The sequence below is a fragment of the Podarcis filfolensis genome (assembly GCF_964270895.1).
Source record: "Podarcis filfolensis genome assembly, chromosome: 13".
NCBI classification, from domain to species: Eukaryota; Metazoa; Chordata; class Lepidosauria; order Squamata; family Lacertidae; genus Podarcis; species Podarcis filfolensis.
Window position 1 is genome coordinate 15,446,668 of NC_139615.1, and position 13,421 is coordinate 15,460,088.

Consider the following 13,421-nt stretch of genomic DNA (forward strand, 5'->3'; position numbering starts at 1 on the left):
TGAAGGCTGCTCCCTGGGACTGCCGAAGTGGCAGAAAAGACTACACTTGTTTATTTTCTCACACAAACAGTCAAGAATAAGCCCCAAATACCTGCACCTCCCCCTCCTCAGAAGGAGGATGGGGAATCCCCAACATAGAATCATATTACATCGCCAACCAAGTATGCCACATAATCCACATATATTCTAGAAGACGAGACGAAACAATGGGTCCACTTGGAGAGAGACACCATTGAAAACATCCCCACAACAGCATACCCATTTCTCCAAAACAAACTGAAGAAAATCCCCACAACACTGAACAGGTTCACACAATCCATGCTTAAGACATGGAAGGGAAAAGTAGACATACTATCCCCATCCCCAACCCCACTAACCCCCCTGGCCTATATCCCACTATTCCAACACGCAGCACAAAACCTCCAGATAAAAACCTGGCAAGCCAAAGGCCTACACTGTCTAAAAGACTTATTCAAAAACAACAAACCCATACCAACACAAGAAATACTAGGGAACACACAAATACTACACAATCCAGCAGTAAAATCAGCCCTTGACTACCTTCGAAAATCTCCTGACAGCAGAGGGACACGGCAAAGGGATGGTATCCACAGTATACAAAATACTGCTCCAGAATATCACAAACCCCCTTGACACTGAAACCCACCTACAGGTGGTACTTAACACCACGGAAACTGGTGCTGAGGAACCTCACCAAGAGGTTGGAAAGGTTGCACCTCCACAGGCACATACCTCCACATGTGGTGGGAATGCCCTAAAATCCAACCCTTCTGGACAGTAGTCCTACAAGAGATATGCAAAATAACTAAACAGGTATAAGAACTAACCCCAGAACTGGTCCTACTGAACATCTTCCTAGATCATAACGGCCACTCACATTATACAGAGCTTATAACCCACCTACTCTCAGCAACCAGAAGCCTCAAAGCCAGACACTGAAGAGACCTGTCAGGAGTAAACATGGTCCAATGGTATCAAATTGTATGGGAAATGACCTTAATATAAAAGCTAATCAAGAAACTGAAACTGACACGAGGACAAATAGAAGAGGACGCCCTCACCCCAGTATGGCTCCAATTTTTCACATACACAGCCCAACAAGACAAGAAGAAGAATCCACCAACATCATATGAATCAATCTGGCTTACCTGACCCAACAAACCCTCATTCCCTCACAAATTCAAACAAACCCCACTGCGGCCAACTACAGACAACCAACCACACCCTGCCCCCAATACCTCTCACTATCAAGGAAATGTACTAAAAGAATAGAAAGAGAACCTACCTAGTTGACGCTGACGCAAAAACCCACATGTACACTATACAAAAGAATATACCGGTAAGCTTCACCACCCCACCCCTCCTCTCCCCCAACATTATGCTGTACTCAACACTAATATCTCACAACAAATGTAACTGATTTGTAAGAAAGACTGTACAACCTGAAAAAAGAAACAAGGCATGTACTTTTGTAAACCAAGAAAATATTTAATAAAAATATTTTTTAAAAAGAGGATCTCTGACAGCTTTGTATTCCGGCCCATTTACTTTAAAGCTGCCTAACTAACTTACCGGTAGTTGAATTTCATCTTTCCACACTGCCTTTTGCTGTATAGATCTTCTAAAAATAGTTACACTGTGGCAGACACGATTACATTGTTAAAAGTTGTTAAGGTTTTCTTTTTTAAAAAAATAGTTTTTATTAATAATTTCAACATAACAAATTATCACAACCTATCATCTTCATCATTTCCCCCCCAATTTTCCCCCCTCCCCTCCTGAAATATACTCAGAGTCGCAAAGTGATTTCATGCTCTTTATTCAGCTCATAGTGGTGAGGAGGAATGAATGAATGTCCCCTCAAAGTATCTGCTTTATATACATTATTTACACAATGGGCTGCACATGATTGGCTAATTCCGGAATTCTACTGTAAGCCAATCAGGTTGTGGATTCACTTTTATCTGGAGCATGATTGGGTGGTTCCTGCCAACCAATCATACTGCTGCATTGTTCTAGGACCAATCAGACTGCTGCATTCTGAATCCTATTGTTCTAGGACCAATCAGACTGCTGCCTTTTGGATCCTATTGTTCTAGGACCAATCAGACTGCTGCAGTTTGGATCCTATTCAACTCAGTACATAACACCTCCCCAAAAATAACTCTCCCTCCCGCCCCCACAAGACTTCACTCAGTTCCTCTCTCTGATTTTCAACACATATTCTCTGCATATTATAAAATTATAAAGATCCTTAAATTATCTATCTATTATGTTAACAGTCATAATAAAAGTTGTTAAGGTTTTTTAAAAGGCCCTTTGGGTTGTATCTTGCAATACAGGAAGATGTGGTGAATAACTTGAGGAAAAGGGAGGAAGATAAATGACTAATAGTTTTAATTTAAACACAATTTGTCAAAATTGGTTAATGTGAGTACAAAAGTAACCTGTTGACAAACCTAGAGTATCACAGAGGTTGAAGGAATTAGGTGCCACATAAACAATCCATCATTTCTTGTAAACTGAATTCTGACTTCTGGACTTCTTAAAACCTTTGGCTGCAATCCTGTGTATACTTACTTGGGAATAAGAGCCACGAAACACAGTGGGATTTACTTCTGAGTAAACAAGCATAGGTGTACATTATTTCTAAAAATGGAGGAAAACCTAAGTTGATTTGAACAGTTGCCACTTCATAGAGTCTCTGTTAAAAGTCTGGAAAAGGCCAGTGTCTGTCCCTTTTCATTAAGGGGCATTAGGGAAGTACAATAATGCAATTCCTGCTTTCAACTCCTTTTCTCTGTCCACTTCATCATATACACCTGTGATCAGCGGCACCAATGCATACAGATGACGACGAGTATCATTCCAAGGAGACACAGTTCTATTTCCCAAAACAGGACTTTTGCAAACAGTTTGACTTCACCCCCCAGAGGTGAATGCCATTGTCTCTTGAGACAGATGGATGCCAACACACACAAAAAACACATATGCAAATTTTAAGAAGGTGAGTATAAGTCCTTGTTGGCAACAGACAAGTCACTCTTTCCTTCCCTGTACATTTAGACCAGTTATCTTGACTGCAGTTTGTGGGGATGAAAATGATCTATTCATTTGGTATCAGCTTCTCCATTCAACAGGTCTGTTTTTTCTTTGGCTTCTTTTTCACTGTCGCTCCCTTCACTGCTGTTTGATTTGGCTTCTTTCTCTGCATCACCTCCTGGATTGTCTTCTAAATCTACTGCATTATTATTTTCTTGAAGGTCCATCATCTCTTTATAATTACGTTTGAAGAATCCACACTATAAACAAAAGGGAGGGGAAAACTGTTAGCAGTAGCTTGAGTAAGATGCTTGATCTGGATATGGGAGACCCAATGTAAAGTTTTTGTGATGGCCATCCCAGTGGTCTTCAACTTTGGGAGGGCGAACCCCCCAAAATCTACCACCTTTCTAAATATCAACCTTTATCCCTCTATTTTCCCCAGCTTCTTCTCATCAGGTATCTTGAATGAGCAAACATTTTTTTAAAATGGGGGTGGGGTTTTTTTTGCCATTGATGTGATTCAGTTTAGTCCAGGCCCTAACCCAGTTAAATATATTTATTTTATTATTATTATTATTAAATATTTAAAACATCTCTAACCAGCACACAGAAAATTTAAGCAAAAACAGACAACTTAAACAAAATATTACAAAAACACCCAGTTACATATAAAAATGTTACATTAATACTGTACAAAGTCACTAATATATAAAAATCAATATCATTTTCCTTCTGACACCCTCTCAGCCTCCATGTTCTTGCTCAGGATCCAAACAAACTCACAGCTCACCCACAAAAGTCTTACATTCAGAAGAGTTCCTGGAAACAGCGGACATCAGCCTAGTCTCTCACTCTAGAATTGCTTTTTATGGTTTCTCTCTCCTGCATGGATTTTCTTATGTGAGGTTAGCCTGGTCATGTGATTGAAGCTTGTTCTACATTCCAAGCATTTAAAATGACCTAGTATGTCCCACAGGGTTGTTGTAAAGTACTTAGTACACTTACAAATGAGATGTGGCAATAATAGCACAATCTAGCTCATGTTAAGTTTACGGTAATTGATTGGAAGGATCAGTTAAGCACTCTCTGCCATTCATATCTATGGAGCATAAAAATGGCTTAACTTTGGCTGGACCACATGGATGATCATTTTAAAAAGGAGGTGGTTGTTCAACAGCCATGATCCAATACAGTCTCTTCAGGCTGAATAGGTATGGAATCTATATTCTGGAAGCAGAAAAGCCCAAACCATGATATCAAAATGTATTATGCCAATTTATTTACTCAAGCCCCAGGAGGCATAAAGTTAAGTTTATTCTGCCACGGGATTTATTTATTTATTTAGAATTGAGCTGCCAAAGCTCACTGTGAAAATATCCATGGATTTTTTTATCCTTCCTTTCCCGTAAGAAGTCTTGTGATAAGAAGTCTAAAGACAACCAAAGCAGGCACATATAACACATACATCAGTTAGAAAATGTGTGCATATAACACATACATCAGTTAGAAAATGTCTACCTAATAAAACTGTTTCCAAAACATTACAATATTTTCTTTATAAAACACCTGAATAGATTGATAACACTTTTAAAAACTGAACCACAGAGTTGTTGGTGTGCTCTGAGCCGCTCCCTGGACCACTATCCCCATGATTGGAGATGGCCAGGACTTCATGCATGACATTCTAGGACCACCAGCAAAATGGCTGTGCTGCCAAATACAGCAGTTCTTCCCAAGGATATCAGGACAAAAGAATGAGGAGGTGGAAGGGGAACCAAAATCAAATTTATTAACAAATAAACAGCAGGCATGCAAAGCATAAAATAAAACATACCAGACAGGGGCTACCCAATCTCCCCTTCAGCTGCCCGGAGCTCCAGGTAGAGCAGCAGGAGAAAGACCCTGACCTTAGGTCTCCCAGCATCAGGTCCTTTGATCTGGGTAGAAGCTCCCCAGGCCCCTCCCACCTATGGCTTTTATAGCCTGCCTTGATGTAATCAAGTGCACCTGACATTACTCATGATTAGCCCAGGACCCTGAGATGGGATTAATACAGAGAGGCTGAGAGTCTCCCACTACCTGCAGCTGGGCACTTGCAACACAGAAGAACCCAAGAAACGCCCAACAGGTGTGTGAAACACAAGTATCCAGCAGACCTCAAACTGGGGATGTTAAAGGGAAAGGGACATGCCACTTAACTCCTCAAAATACAATTGTGTTCCACATTTCCACTACAATGCCACTAGAATTCTGTGTAACTTACCAAATCCTACAGGAATCTAACTTAGTATAAGAATGGTATAAATGCAGAATCTGATTCCCACCCCCATGCTGAGGACAACTATCCAAGTTTTAATAGAGCCAAATTTAGAAAACAACCATTGCTCAGAGAGAGCACATGCTTTACATACAGAATGTCCCAGATTCAAACCCTTCCATCTCCAGGCAGCACAGATAAAATGTCCTAGGGTGGTGGGGGGTCACTGCCGGCCAACATAGGCACCACTTAGCTAAAAACGGACCAGCAGTCTGACATAATAGAAGACAGCTTTGCTGTGACTTCAAGATGAACATGTGGATCTCAACAGAAGCAGATTTAAACTACTGATAAAACTGATGCTGCTAAATTGCCTAAAAAATGAGCTGAGCTCTCAGCTACTCCTACTAACCCAGGATTCCCGATGTACATTGAGTCTTACCTTGTAAAGTGATACAATGATGAGAATTAGCAAGAACAAGCCTCCGACAGCACTGCCTATTATAACAGGGAGATAGTTCATCACATGAATCATCTCCACCTCAGCAACCTGGGGAGCAGGGAGAGAGAGAGAGAGAGAAAAAAAACACAGATCATGACTGGTTGCAATGGGTCTGAGACAGCCTAGTTCTGAAGGAGCCAAATCAGCAGGGGAAAGGTCTTCACTCAAGACGGGCATGCCAGGCCAGTCCTGTATTTTCTCTAGCAAAGGCCTCTCTCTTGCCCAGAATATACCAGATAACGTTTGCTGCTTCTAAAATAGAAGTCCAGCTATTACACAGTCAAGGTTAAGAACAAAGGCAACTAAAGCAAGATGCCCTGATACAGCAAAGGCGAAATGAAGCTGTATCTGTGAAGCTAGCTAGTGATCATTGCACACCTGCAATCTTTTCAAAAGGGTATCATACACAGTAGCTAAAGAAGATTTAGGCAGGGAAAGAGGTAGCTTTAAAAACACAATGACTCTCATAGAAAGGAAGCTATACAGCTCAAGATGAACAGATGCTTCAACACTCTAGAAAGCATTTTGTTCTCAAAATTGGATTGATCTAAGGATTGGTTAAAAGAAAAAGGATAGAATATACACTTAAGGTGACTGAACAAATTTGACTGTTCTAATTTATGGGGATCCTCTCCAGTTTGATTAATTAAAAAAATTAAAAGTGGGTTAAATATTGTTCTCAGAAACATATGCAATAAGAAAAATCTACCTTTTATAGTCATATTTTGGGAGCTTCTAGACATCCCTCCTGGTATGCTTGCAGAGAGGTGATACAGTAAAGCCAGCATTGGGTTGGTAGCTCACACTTTCCAGTGCAATTTAGAAAAGTGACAAGATAATTACACTAGAAAGTGTGGGTTACTGATCAAATTTTTGTGAATAAGCAGCCTGTCTGAAAGTGCCTATAATGTACTTCCAGAGGACAAAAAGGCTTTTAATTATGAAATAATATAGGGTAAGCGAGCAATCTTGTAAACAGTTCTGTAAGGAAATCACTTGGACAGAGAAGGTAGAAGTAATGCTATGAAATCCTGCAAACAATACAGGTAAATCTGCAGAAAGGGAGGAAAAGACGCAATTCCTGCAGCATGCACTACCTGAAATTGGGCAAATTCAGTCGGGTAGAAATTTGTGTATCTTGTAGTATCAAAGGTAAACCACAAGGCTGTGCAAAACTTGAACTGAGATGTCTTCTGCAAGGTAAGAGAAACGGACAATTCGTTTTAGACCACACTGGGCAGGATCATTCACATGCAGAAAATCCCAAAGAATGAATCATATTTTCAAGCACTTATTGCTGCACCAACTAAATTGAAGTCATATTATCTTAGGAAGTGACTTGGGAGGTATAAGGAGGCCACTCAAAAGATTTCCACGTGTGCCATGGTAACAATAAATCCATAATAAGAACACCACAACAGGAATGCAACATGTCTGTCTGGAAGGAATGGATGTCATGCCGTTTGCATGATGTTAAATTTAATTGAAAACAAAAGTACAGAGGGGCTGGTGGAGCTCAGTGACTGAGCACATAGTCTGCAGGCAGGCAGTCCCATGTTCAAGACCCTTCATCTCTAGACAGGGCTGAGAAAATACCTCTATCCAAACCCCTGGAGGGTGGCTGCTAATCACTGACGCCAATACTGAGCTTAGAGTGGCTAGATGTAAAAAGAGGACAGAGCTCCTGCACCTTTAATTGCTGAGTCGCTGGTACACACTGCAGAAGACAAAAAGGAGAACCAGCTCCAGTGCTCACTGGTGCAAAACTTACTGTAGCTTAATACATTTCAGAGCAGAAGCACCCCTATAAGAGCTTGAAAAACTTGAGAATTCTTAAAATTCAAAAGCACCCTGTAGCAGTGCAAATAATAATTATTATTATTCTCATAATGGGCTCATTATGTCTTTCCTTCATCATCACTGTGTTGACTGTATTGCCCCCAACCCAGCGTCAATATTAGTACTTTGAATAAACTGGAATGAGGGACTCACTAGACAGGGAAAGGATCCCATTCTCTTACCTTCCACCTCTAAAAACCCATGCCCCAGGTCCCAATGTGGATAGGAGTTGACATTTGCTGCAAGTAACCCCTTACGAACCATTCCAAGCCTTTACCTCAATTTTGCTTTGGGTATACATCAAGCCAGTGATATGGATTATGGAGGAATTGATCTGTCCAAGATCACACTTGTAGGTGAGATAAGTGCCAGTCGCACATTGCTAGGAAGAAAGCAGAGGAGAGATTTAAAAAGTGCCCATCCACACTTAAGAAACCTTAGTTTTCAGGAGTAGCTACATCTCTAGAAGTGAACAGTAGCACATTATTCTTCTAATAGGCAATTCCATGCAGAATTTATTGCAAAACAATGATTCCTAATATAAAGCATTTTTATAAGTCGTCACTAAAATATATGCATTCCTATACACACTTTACCTCAGTGTGTGCATTTTTGTACACATCACTGGGTCAGAAAACTGCATGGCAAAATTCGGAGAAGTGCAAATGGCCGTGTATCAGTTTGCTTATTGCTTCGGAAATGCAAATTAGGCAAGTTTTCCTTTAAATGTGAACTGAACTGAATCCCTCCCCCCCCCCGCCACACTTGCAGCAGGCTTTGAGACATAATCCTTAGTAAGTGCTCTTGTGCAGAGACAATCTACCTCAGACAACTTGACTTGGACCTTTGTGCTACTCTTCGTTTCCATGGGTTGGCACACTGCAGGGGGTACCTAGGAATTGGAGAAAAATCTGTGTTTGTTACCACTGGAAAAAAATATGGAAGTCTTTTCAATGCATTGCTTGATCATCCTTCACTTGCCCAATGGTGAATTATGTGGGTGACCCCCACCCATTGCTTAGCTACCCAAAAGCTAGCACTAGGGGGTGCTGAGCTTCCACCTTTTACACCCGCTAGCTGCCCTTGCCCTGTTGTTTTATATCATACTTACTGTTCGGATGTTATCTACCACCCAGGTCAGCCCGGCAGGTAAGGAGGTCGGCACCTTCACGATCACTGACAGTGCAGGAGGTGCGAAAGCACCCAAGGGCCGGTTTGTTAGCTGCGGGAAGGAGAGAGGGAAAAAGGAGAGAGTGACTAAGGCAAGGAGACTCAACAAATTAAACTTCAGGGAATCATGAATCATTGCATTGCAGAGTTGGAAGGGAGCCTGAGGATCCTCTAGCCCAGTGGTTCCCAATTGGTGGGGTCCCTCGCACCATTCACATTAACAAAAACCACCAAAGAGATATCAAAAATTTCAAAAGTAGGGGGTCCCACAGTACTTAGCTACCGTATTTTTCGCACCATAGGATGCACTTTTTCCCTCCTAAAAAGCAAGGGAAAATGTGTGTGCGTCCTATGGAGCGAATGCAGGCTTTCGCTGAAGCCTGGAAAGTGAGAGGGGTGGGTGCGCACCGACCCCTCTCGCTCTCCAGGCTTCAGGAAGCTATCCGCTAGCCGTGGGAGACCCAGCTCTCCCACGGCTAGCGGAGCGCTGCATTAATCCCGAAGCTTGGGGCGTGCGGAGCTCAGCGCGCCCCAAGCTTCTGGGTGCCGGCAAGGTCTCCGCTAGCCGTCTAGACCTTGCCGGCACCCAGAAGCTTGGGGCGCGCTGAGCTCCGCAGCCCCAAGCTTCGGGATTAGCGCTCAGCTAGCTGTGTCTAGGCTGCGGATAGCAGCCTGCTTCCCGGAGCGTCGGGCGCCCTGAAAGCAGAGCGCCCTGCGCTTCGGGAACTCATTCGCAGCCTAGGCAACCCTGCGGGAGATCCCGCAGGGATGTCTAGGCTGCGGAAAGCACCCTGCTTCCCGGAGCGTCGGGCGCCCTGAAAGCAGAGCGCCCGGCACTTCGGGAACTCATCCGCAGCCTAGGCAACCCTGCGGGAGGTCCCGCAGGGATGTCTAGGCTGCGGATAGCAGCCTGCTTCCCGGAGCGTCGGGCGCCCTGAAAGCAGAGCGCCCCTCGCGCTTCGGGAACACATCCGCAGGGTGGGGAGCCCTGCAGGAGTTCCCTGCAAGGCTCCCCAAGCTGCGGATAGCAGCCTGCCGCCCGGCGGGTGGGGCGCCCTGAATCAGAGCGCCCCTCGCGCCGGGCAGATATCCGCAGGGTGGGGAGCCCTGCAGGAGTTCCCTGCAAGGCTCCCCAAGCTGCGGATAGCAGCCTGCCGCCCGGCGGGTGGGGCGCCCTGAATCAGAGCGCCCCTTGCGCCGGGCAGACATCCGCAGGGTGGGGAGCCCCGCAGGAGTTCCCTGCAAGGCTCCCCAAGCTGCGGATAGCAGCCTGCCGCCCGGCGGGTGGGGCGCCCTGAATCAGAGCGCCCCTCGCGCCGGGCAGACATCCGCAGGGTGGGGAGCCCCGCAGGAGTTCCCTGCAAGGCTCCCCAAGCTGCGGATAGCAGCCTGCCGCCCGGCGGGTGGGGCGCCCTGAATCAGAGCGCCCCTCGCGCCGGGCAGACATCCGCAGGGTGGGGAGCCCTGCAGGAGTTCCCTGCAAGGCTCTCCAAGCTGCGGATAGCAGCCTGCCGCCCGGCGGGTGGGGCGCCCTGAAGCAGAGCGCCCCTCGCGCCAGGCAGACATCAGCCAGCCCCACAAGCTCGGGGGACAGCAGGGAGGCGCAGCGCCACTATCCCGCTGTTCCTCGACCTGGTTCGGTTTCCCTGACCTGCTTTTGGGGGGGGAAATAAAGGGAAATTTTTTTCCCTTTATTTCCCCCCCAAAAAACTAGGTGCGCCCTATGGTCCGGTGCGTCCAATCGTGCGAAAAATACGGTAATTGGGAGCCACTGTTCTAGTCCAAACCCCTGCAATTTAGCAATATGCAGCTGTCCCATACAGGGATCAAACCTGCAACCTTGGCATTATCAGCACCTGTTCTGATCAACTGAGCTATCCAGGCCCAGTGAGCTGGAGTGGTGATTGCTGGCAATAAGGATACAGAAGGGAGCAGTGGTGAATGCAGTATAAGGCAGCTCCTTCTATCCAAGTCAGACTAAGGGACCCTCTAGATCAGCACCGTCTATTTCAATTAGCAGATTCAGTTTAGGGAAGCATCATACGTAGCTCAGTGGTAGAGCATCTTCCTTGCAGGCAGGTCTAATCGCCAGCATCTCCGTGTAGTGCTGAGACTGAATGCTGTCTGAAACCCTGGAGAGCTGTTGCCAGTCAGTGCAGACAATATCAAGTAAGATGGGCCAGTGGTCTGATTCAGTAAAAGGCAGAATCCCATGCTCCTGTGTTCCAGAGACCCTCTAGGTCCCAGCAGGGCTGCCCAGGTGAGGGCCAGAAAGCCAAGTTAGTCTCTTGCAGCAAAAACGACATCTGTCTGTACATTGTACATTTAAAGCACATGGCTTCCGTGCAAAGAATCCCGTGAACTGCAGTTCGTTAAGAGTGCTGCGAACTGTAGCTTAGTGAGGGGTAAACCACAGTTCCCAGGATTCTTTGGGGAAGCCACATCCTTTAAGTGTATTGTGTGTACCCACTCACAAATGTCTTATGGCATGAGCTTTTGTGAACTCTTTTTTGTGTAATTAGTAGTCTCTTACTCACTTCATACGAGTGTGTCACCGTCTTATTTTCTTGACGTTGGGAAGTGAAGTTCACATAGTGGCTGGATGTTTCTGACCTGCATGGGAGAAAAAGTAGAGATGAGGGAGGTGAAGAACGGAGGCAGGGAGCCCAACCCCAAGGAGCACAATTGCTGCAGCCAGTGACCCTACAATGGTGGCAGCAAACTCAGCAATGCGCCACCGGGTGTTTCTCATTGTTACCACAACCCCTCTGTGCCCACATTGCTGCCCCCACAAAAGTCTCAGTCCAGCTACTAGCTAGGGGGCAGAAAAGGAGCCTGATCTTCTTGTTACCAAGAAGAGATGTTTTATCTTCAGCTGTCGTAGTGGCCAGACACTGTGCGAATGCAGTTTAATGTGCATATTTTTGTGACGTAAATCACAGCTGTGTGAGCAGCCCTGGAAGCGGTGGGGGAACTTAAATATGGAGAAATAAACAAACCGAGGGAGTAGATGAAATTATTTTGATTGGGAAGATGGTGTGGGAAAAAAGAGCTAAAATAACTCTTTCCTCTAAACACACGTACATACTCATCTGAAAAATCTTGAGAGTCTCCTGTGGCTTCATTTAAAATTGCCAGTTTTCTATTCATAGATTCCTTGTGTATTGTGTACTTTACCTCTTAGACCTTGCATTCACAGAGGCAGCAAAGGATGTAATACTTAAGTGTCTGGGCCAGCACCACCAAATCCCCCCACATAAAAAAGCTTATGATGTCAGGGAGGAAGAAGGCCAAGCCTTCTACAAAGCACAGTTTTCTCTGTGGAGGGATTTCCCCCCTCCCATATAGAAACACAGACACACCCCACACACAAAGCTGGAATGTTCAGGATGCTGGATTTGGCACCCAGTACCAAATTCTAGGCTTGCCCACCACTGACATAGAATCACAGCATACCCCCAGCCCTGGTTACAATTCTCAAGCTCTACCCTCAGCCTGAGCAGTCAGATGAGAAGGGAAAACAACTACTTGTCTCTTACTCCTTGACAATGATGTTGATGGGGTACAGGACTGGGATGGTGTGACTGGCCCCGGTGTCAAGAGTCTCATTCACGTTGTTGTCGCTACAAGACAGAGACAGACGTCAAGAAAATGCAAAATATCCCTTCACCTGCCACCCCAGAAATGGCCCTGACTTCTGCACCCATACTCAGGCAGGAAATTCTGTAACAAAAACTTGCAAATAACTATTCATCTAGACACCTATGGGTTGCGTTCAAGTATAAATAACTTAGGTGCATTAATTTCAGTGGGTCTACTCTGAGAAAAAAGTGAGTGGACAGGGCACCTACACCTTTAACAGTTAGGTAGCAGAGGAGAAAGCAGCAGAGGTGTTTTGCATGACATGCTCCCCCTGCTGAAATCCCTTCTTCTACACATCTATTAAAAAGTAGAAGGGAGGATACACCTACCTTGTGACATTTGCCTTCATCTCCAAGTAATCTCCCCAGGAGCTGTTGCTGAGGATGCTAAACCTGAGCTGAATTAAAGCCTGCAATGGAGGAGGGAGGAGATCAAAAGTGAGACAATTCATGGCACTTGCTGCCTGCCTGGCTCCCTCCCTCCCTCTAGAGTGCTGACCCCATCCCCTTTCGTCCCCCTCATGCAGAACAAAGGATCCTCATGGCATTTTGAAATGAAAACTCTAGCAAGAATCAACAGCTTTCTTTTCTTTTCAATCCTATGCTGGTGGATGTCTTAAAGAGGCAGTTTGTTGACAAAATGCAGCCGTGAAAGAGAAAACTGCAAAAATTGTGAAGAAAGGAAGATAAAAAATGTGCTTCCTTTCTGATGGGAAGCCACTGCCTGTGCCTTCTCAGCTTTCCCCTTCCCTACGTTTGTGGCAAATGATCTCCCTGAAGCACTCACACACGGGGCATCTGCTGCAGCCAGCATCTCCCGCTCTCAAAGTCTCCCCCTTTCCTCCTGCTGTCCTGGCAGGATCCCCCTGAACTCACCGTGCTTCTGCTTGTTATCCTGAGCCCCCATCCCCACACATGCCAAAAAGGTTCAAGTTTCTAAAAAGTC

General features: G+C 45.2%; 1 protein-coding gene across 3 annotated transcripts in view; it reads right to left on the reverse strand.

Annotated features, from left to right (window-relative positions):
- Positions 1-2,403: 2,403 nt before the first annotated feature.
- Positions 2,404-13,421, reverse strand: part of ITGAL (integrin subunit alpha L) — a 48,951-nt gene continuing 37,933 nt past the window's right edge. For all 3 annotated transcript variants that reach the window (XM_083584306.1, XM_083584307.1, XM_083584308.1), the window contains 9 exons: positions 12,806-12,885; positions 12,374-12,457; positions 11,372-11,447; positions 8,776-8,886; positions 8,488-8,556; positions 7,942-8,046; positions 6,923-7,018; positions 5,766-5,873; positions 2,404-3,323 (listed from right to left, as the gene is read on the reverse strand). In XM_083584306.1, the coding sequence (XP_083440432.1) occupies positions 3,132-3,323; positions 5,766-5,873; positions 6,923-7,018; positions 7,942-8,046; positions 8,488-8,556; positions 8,776-8,886; positions 11,372-11,447; positions 12,374-12,457; positions 12,806-12,885 (921 nt within the window). In that variant the 3' untranslated portion in view covers positions 2,404-3,131. The remainder of the gene's footprint in view (positions 3,324-5,765; positions 5,874-6,922; positions 7,019-7,941; positions 8,047-8,487; positions 8,557-8,775; positions 8,887-11,371; positions 11,448-12,373; positions 12,458-12,805; positions 12,886-13,421) is intronic.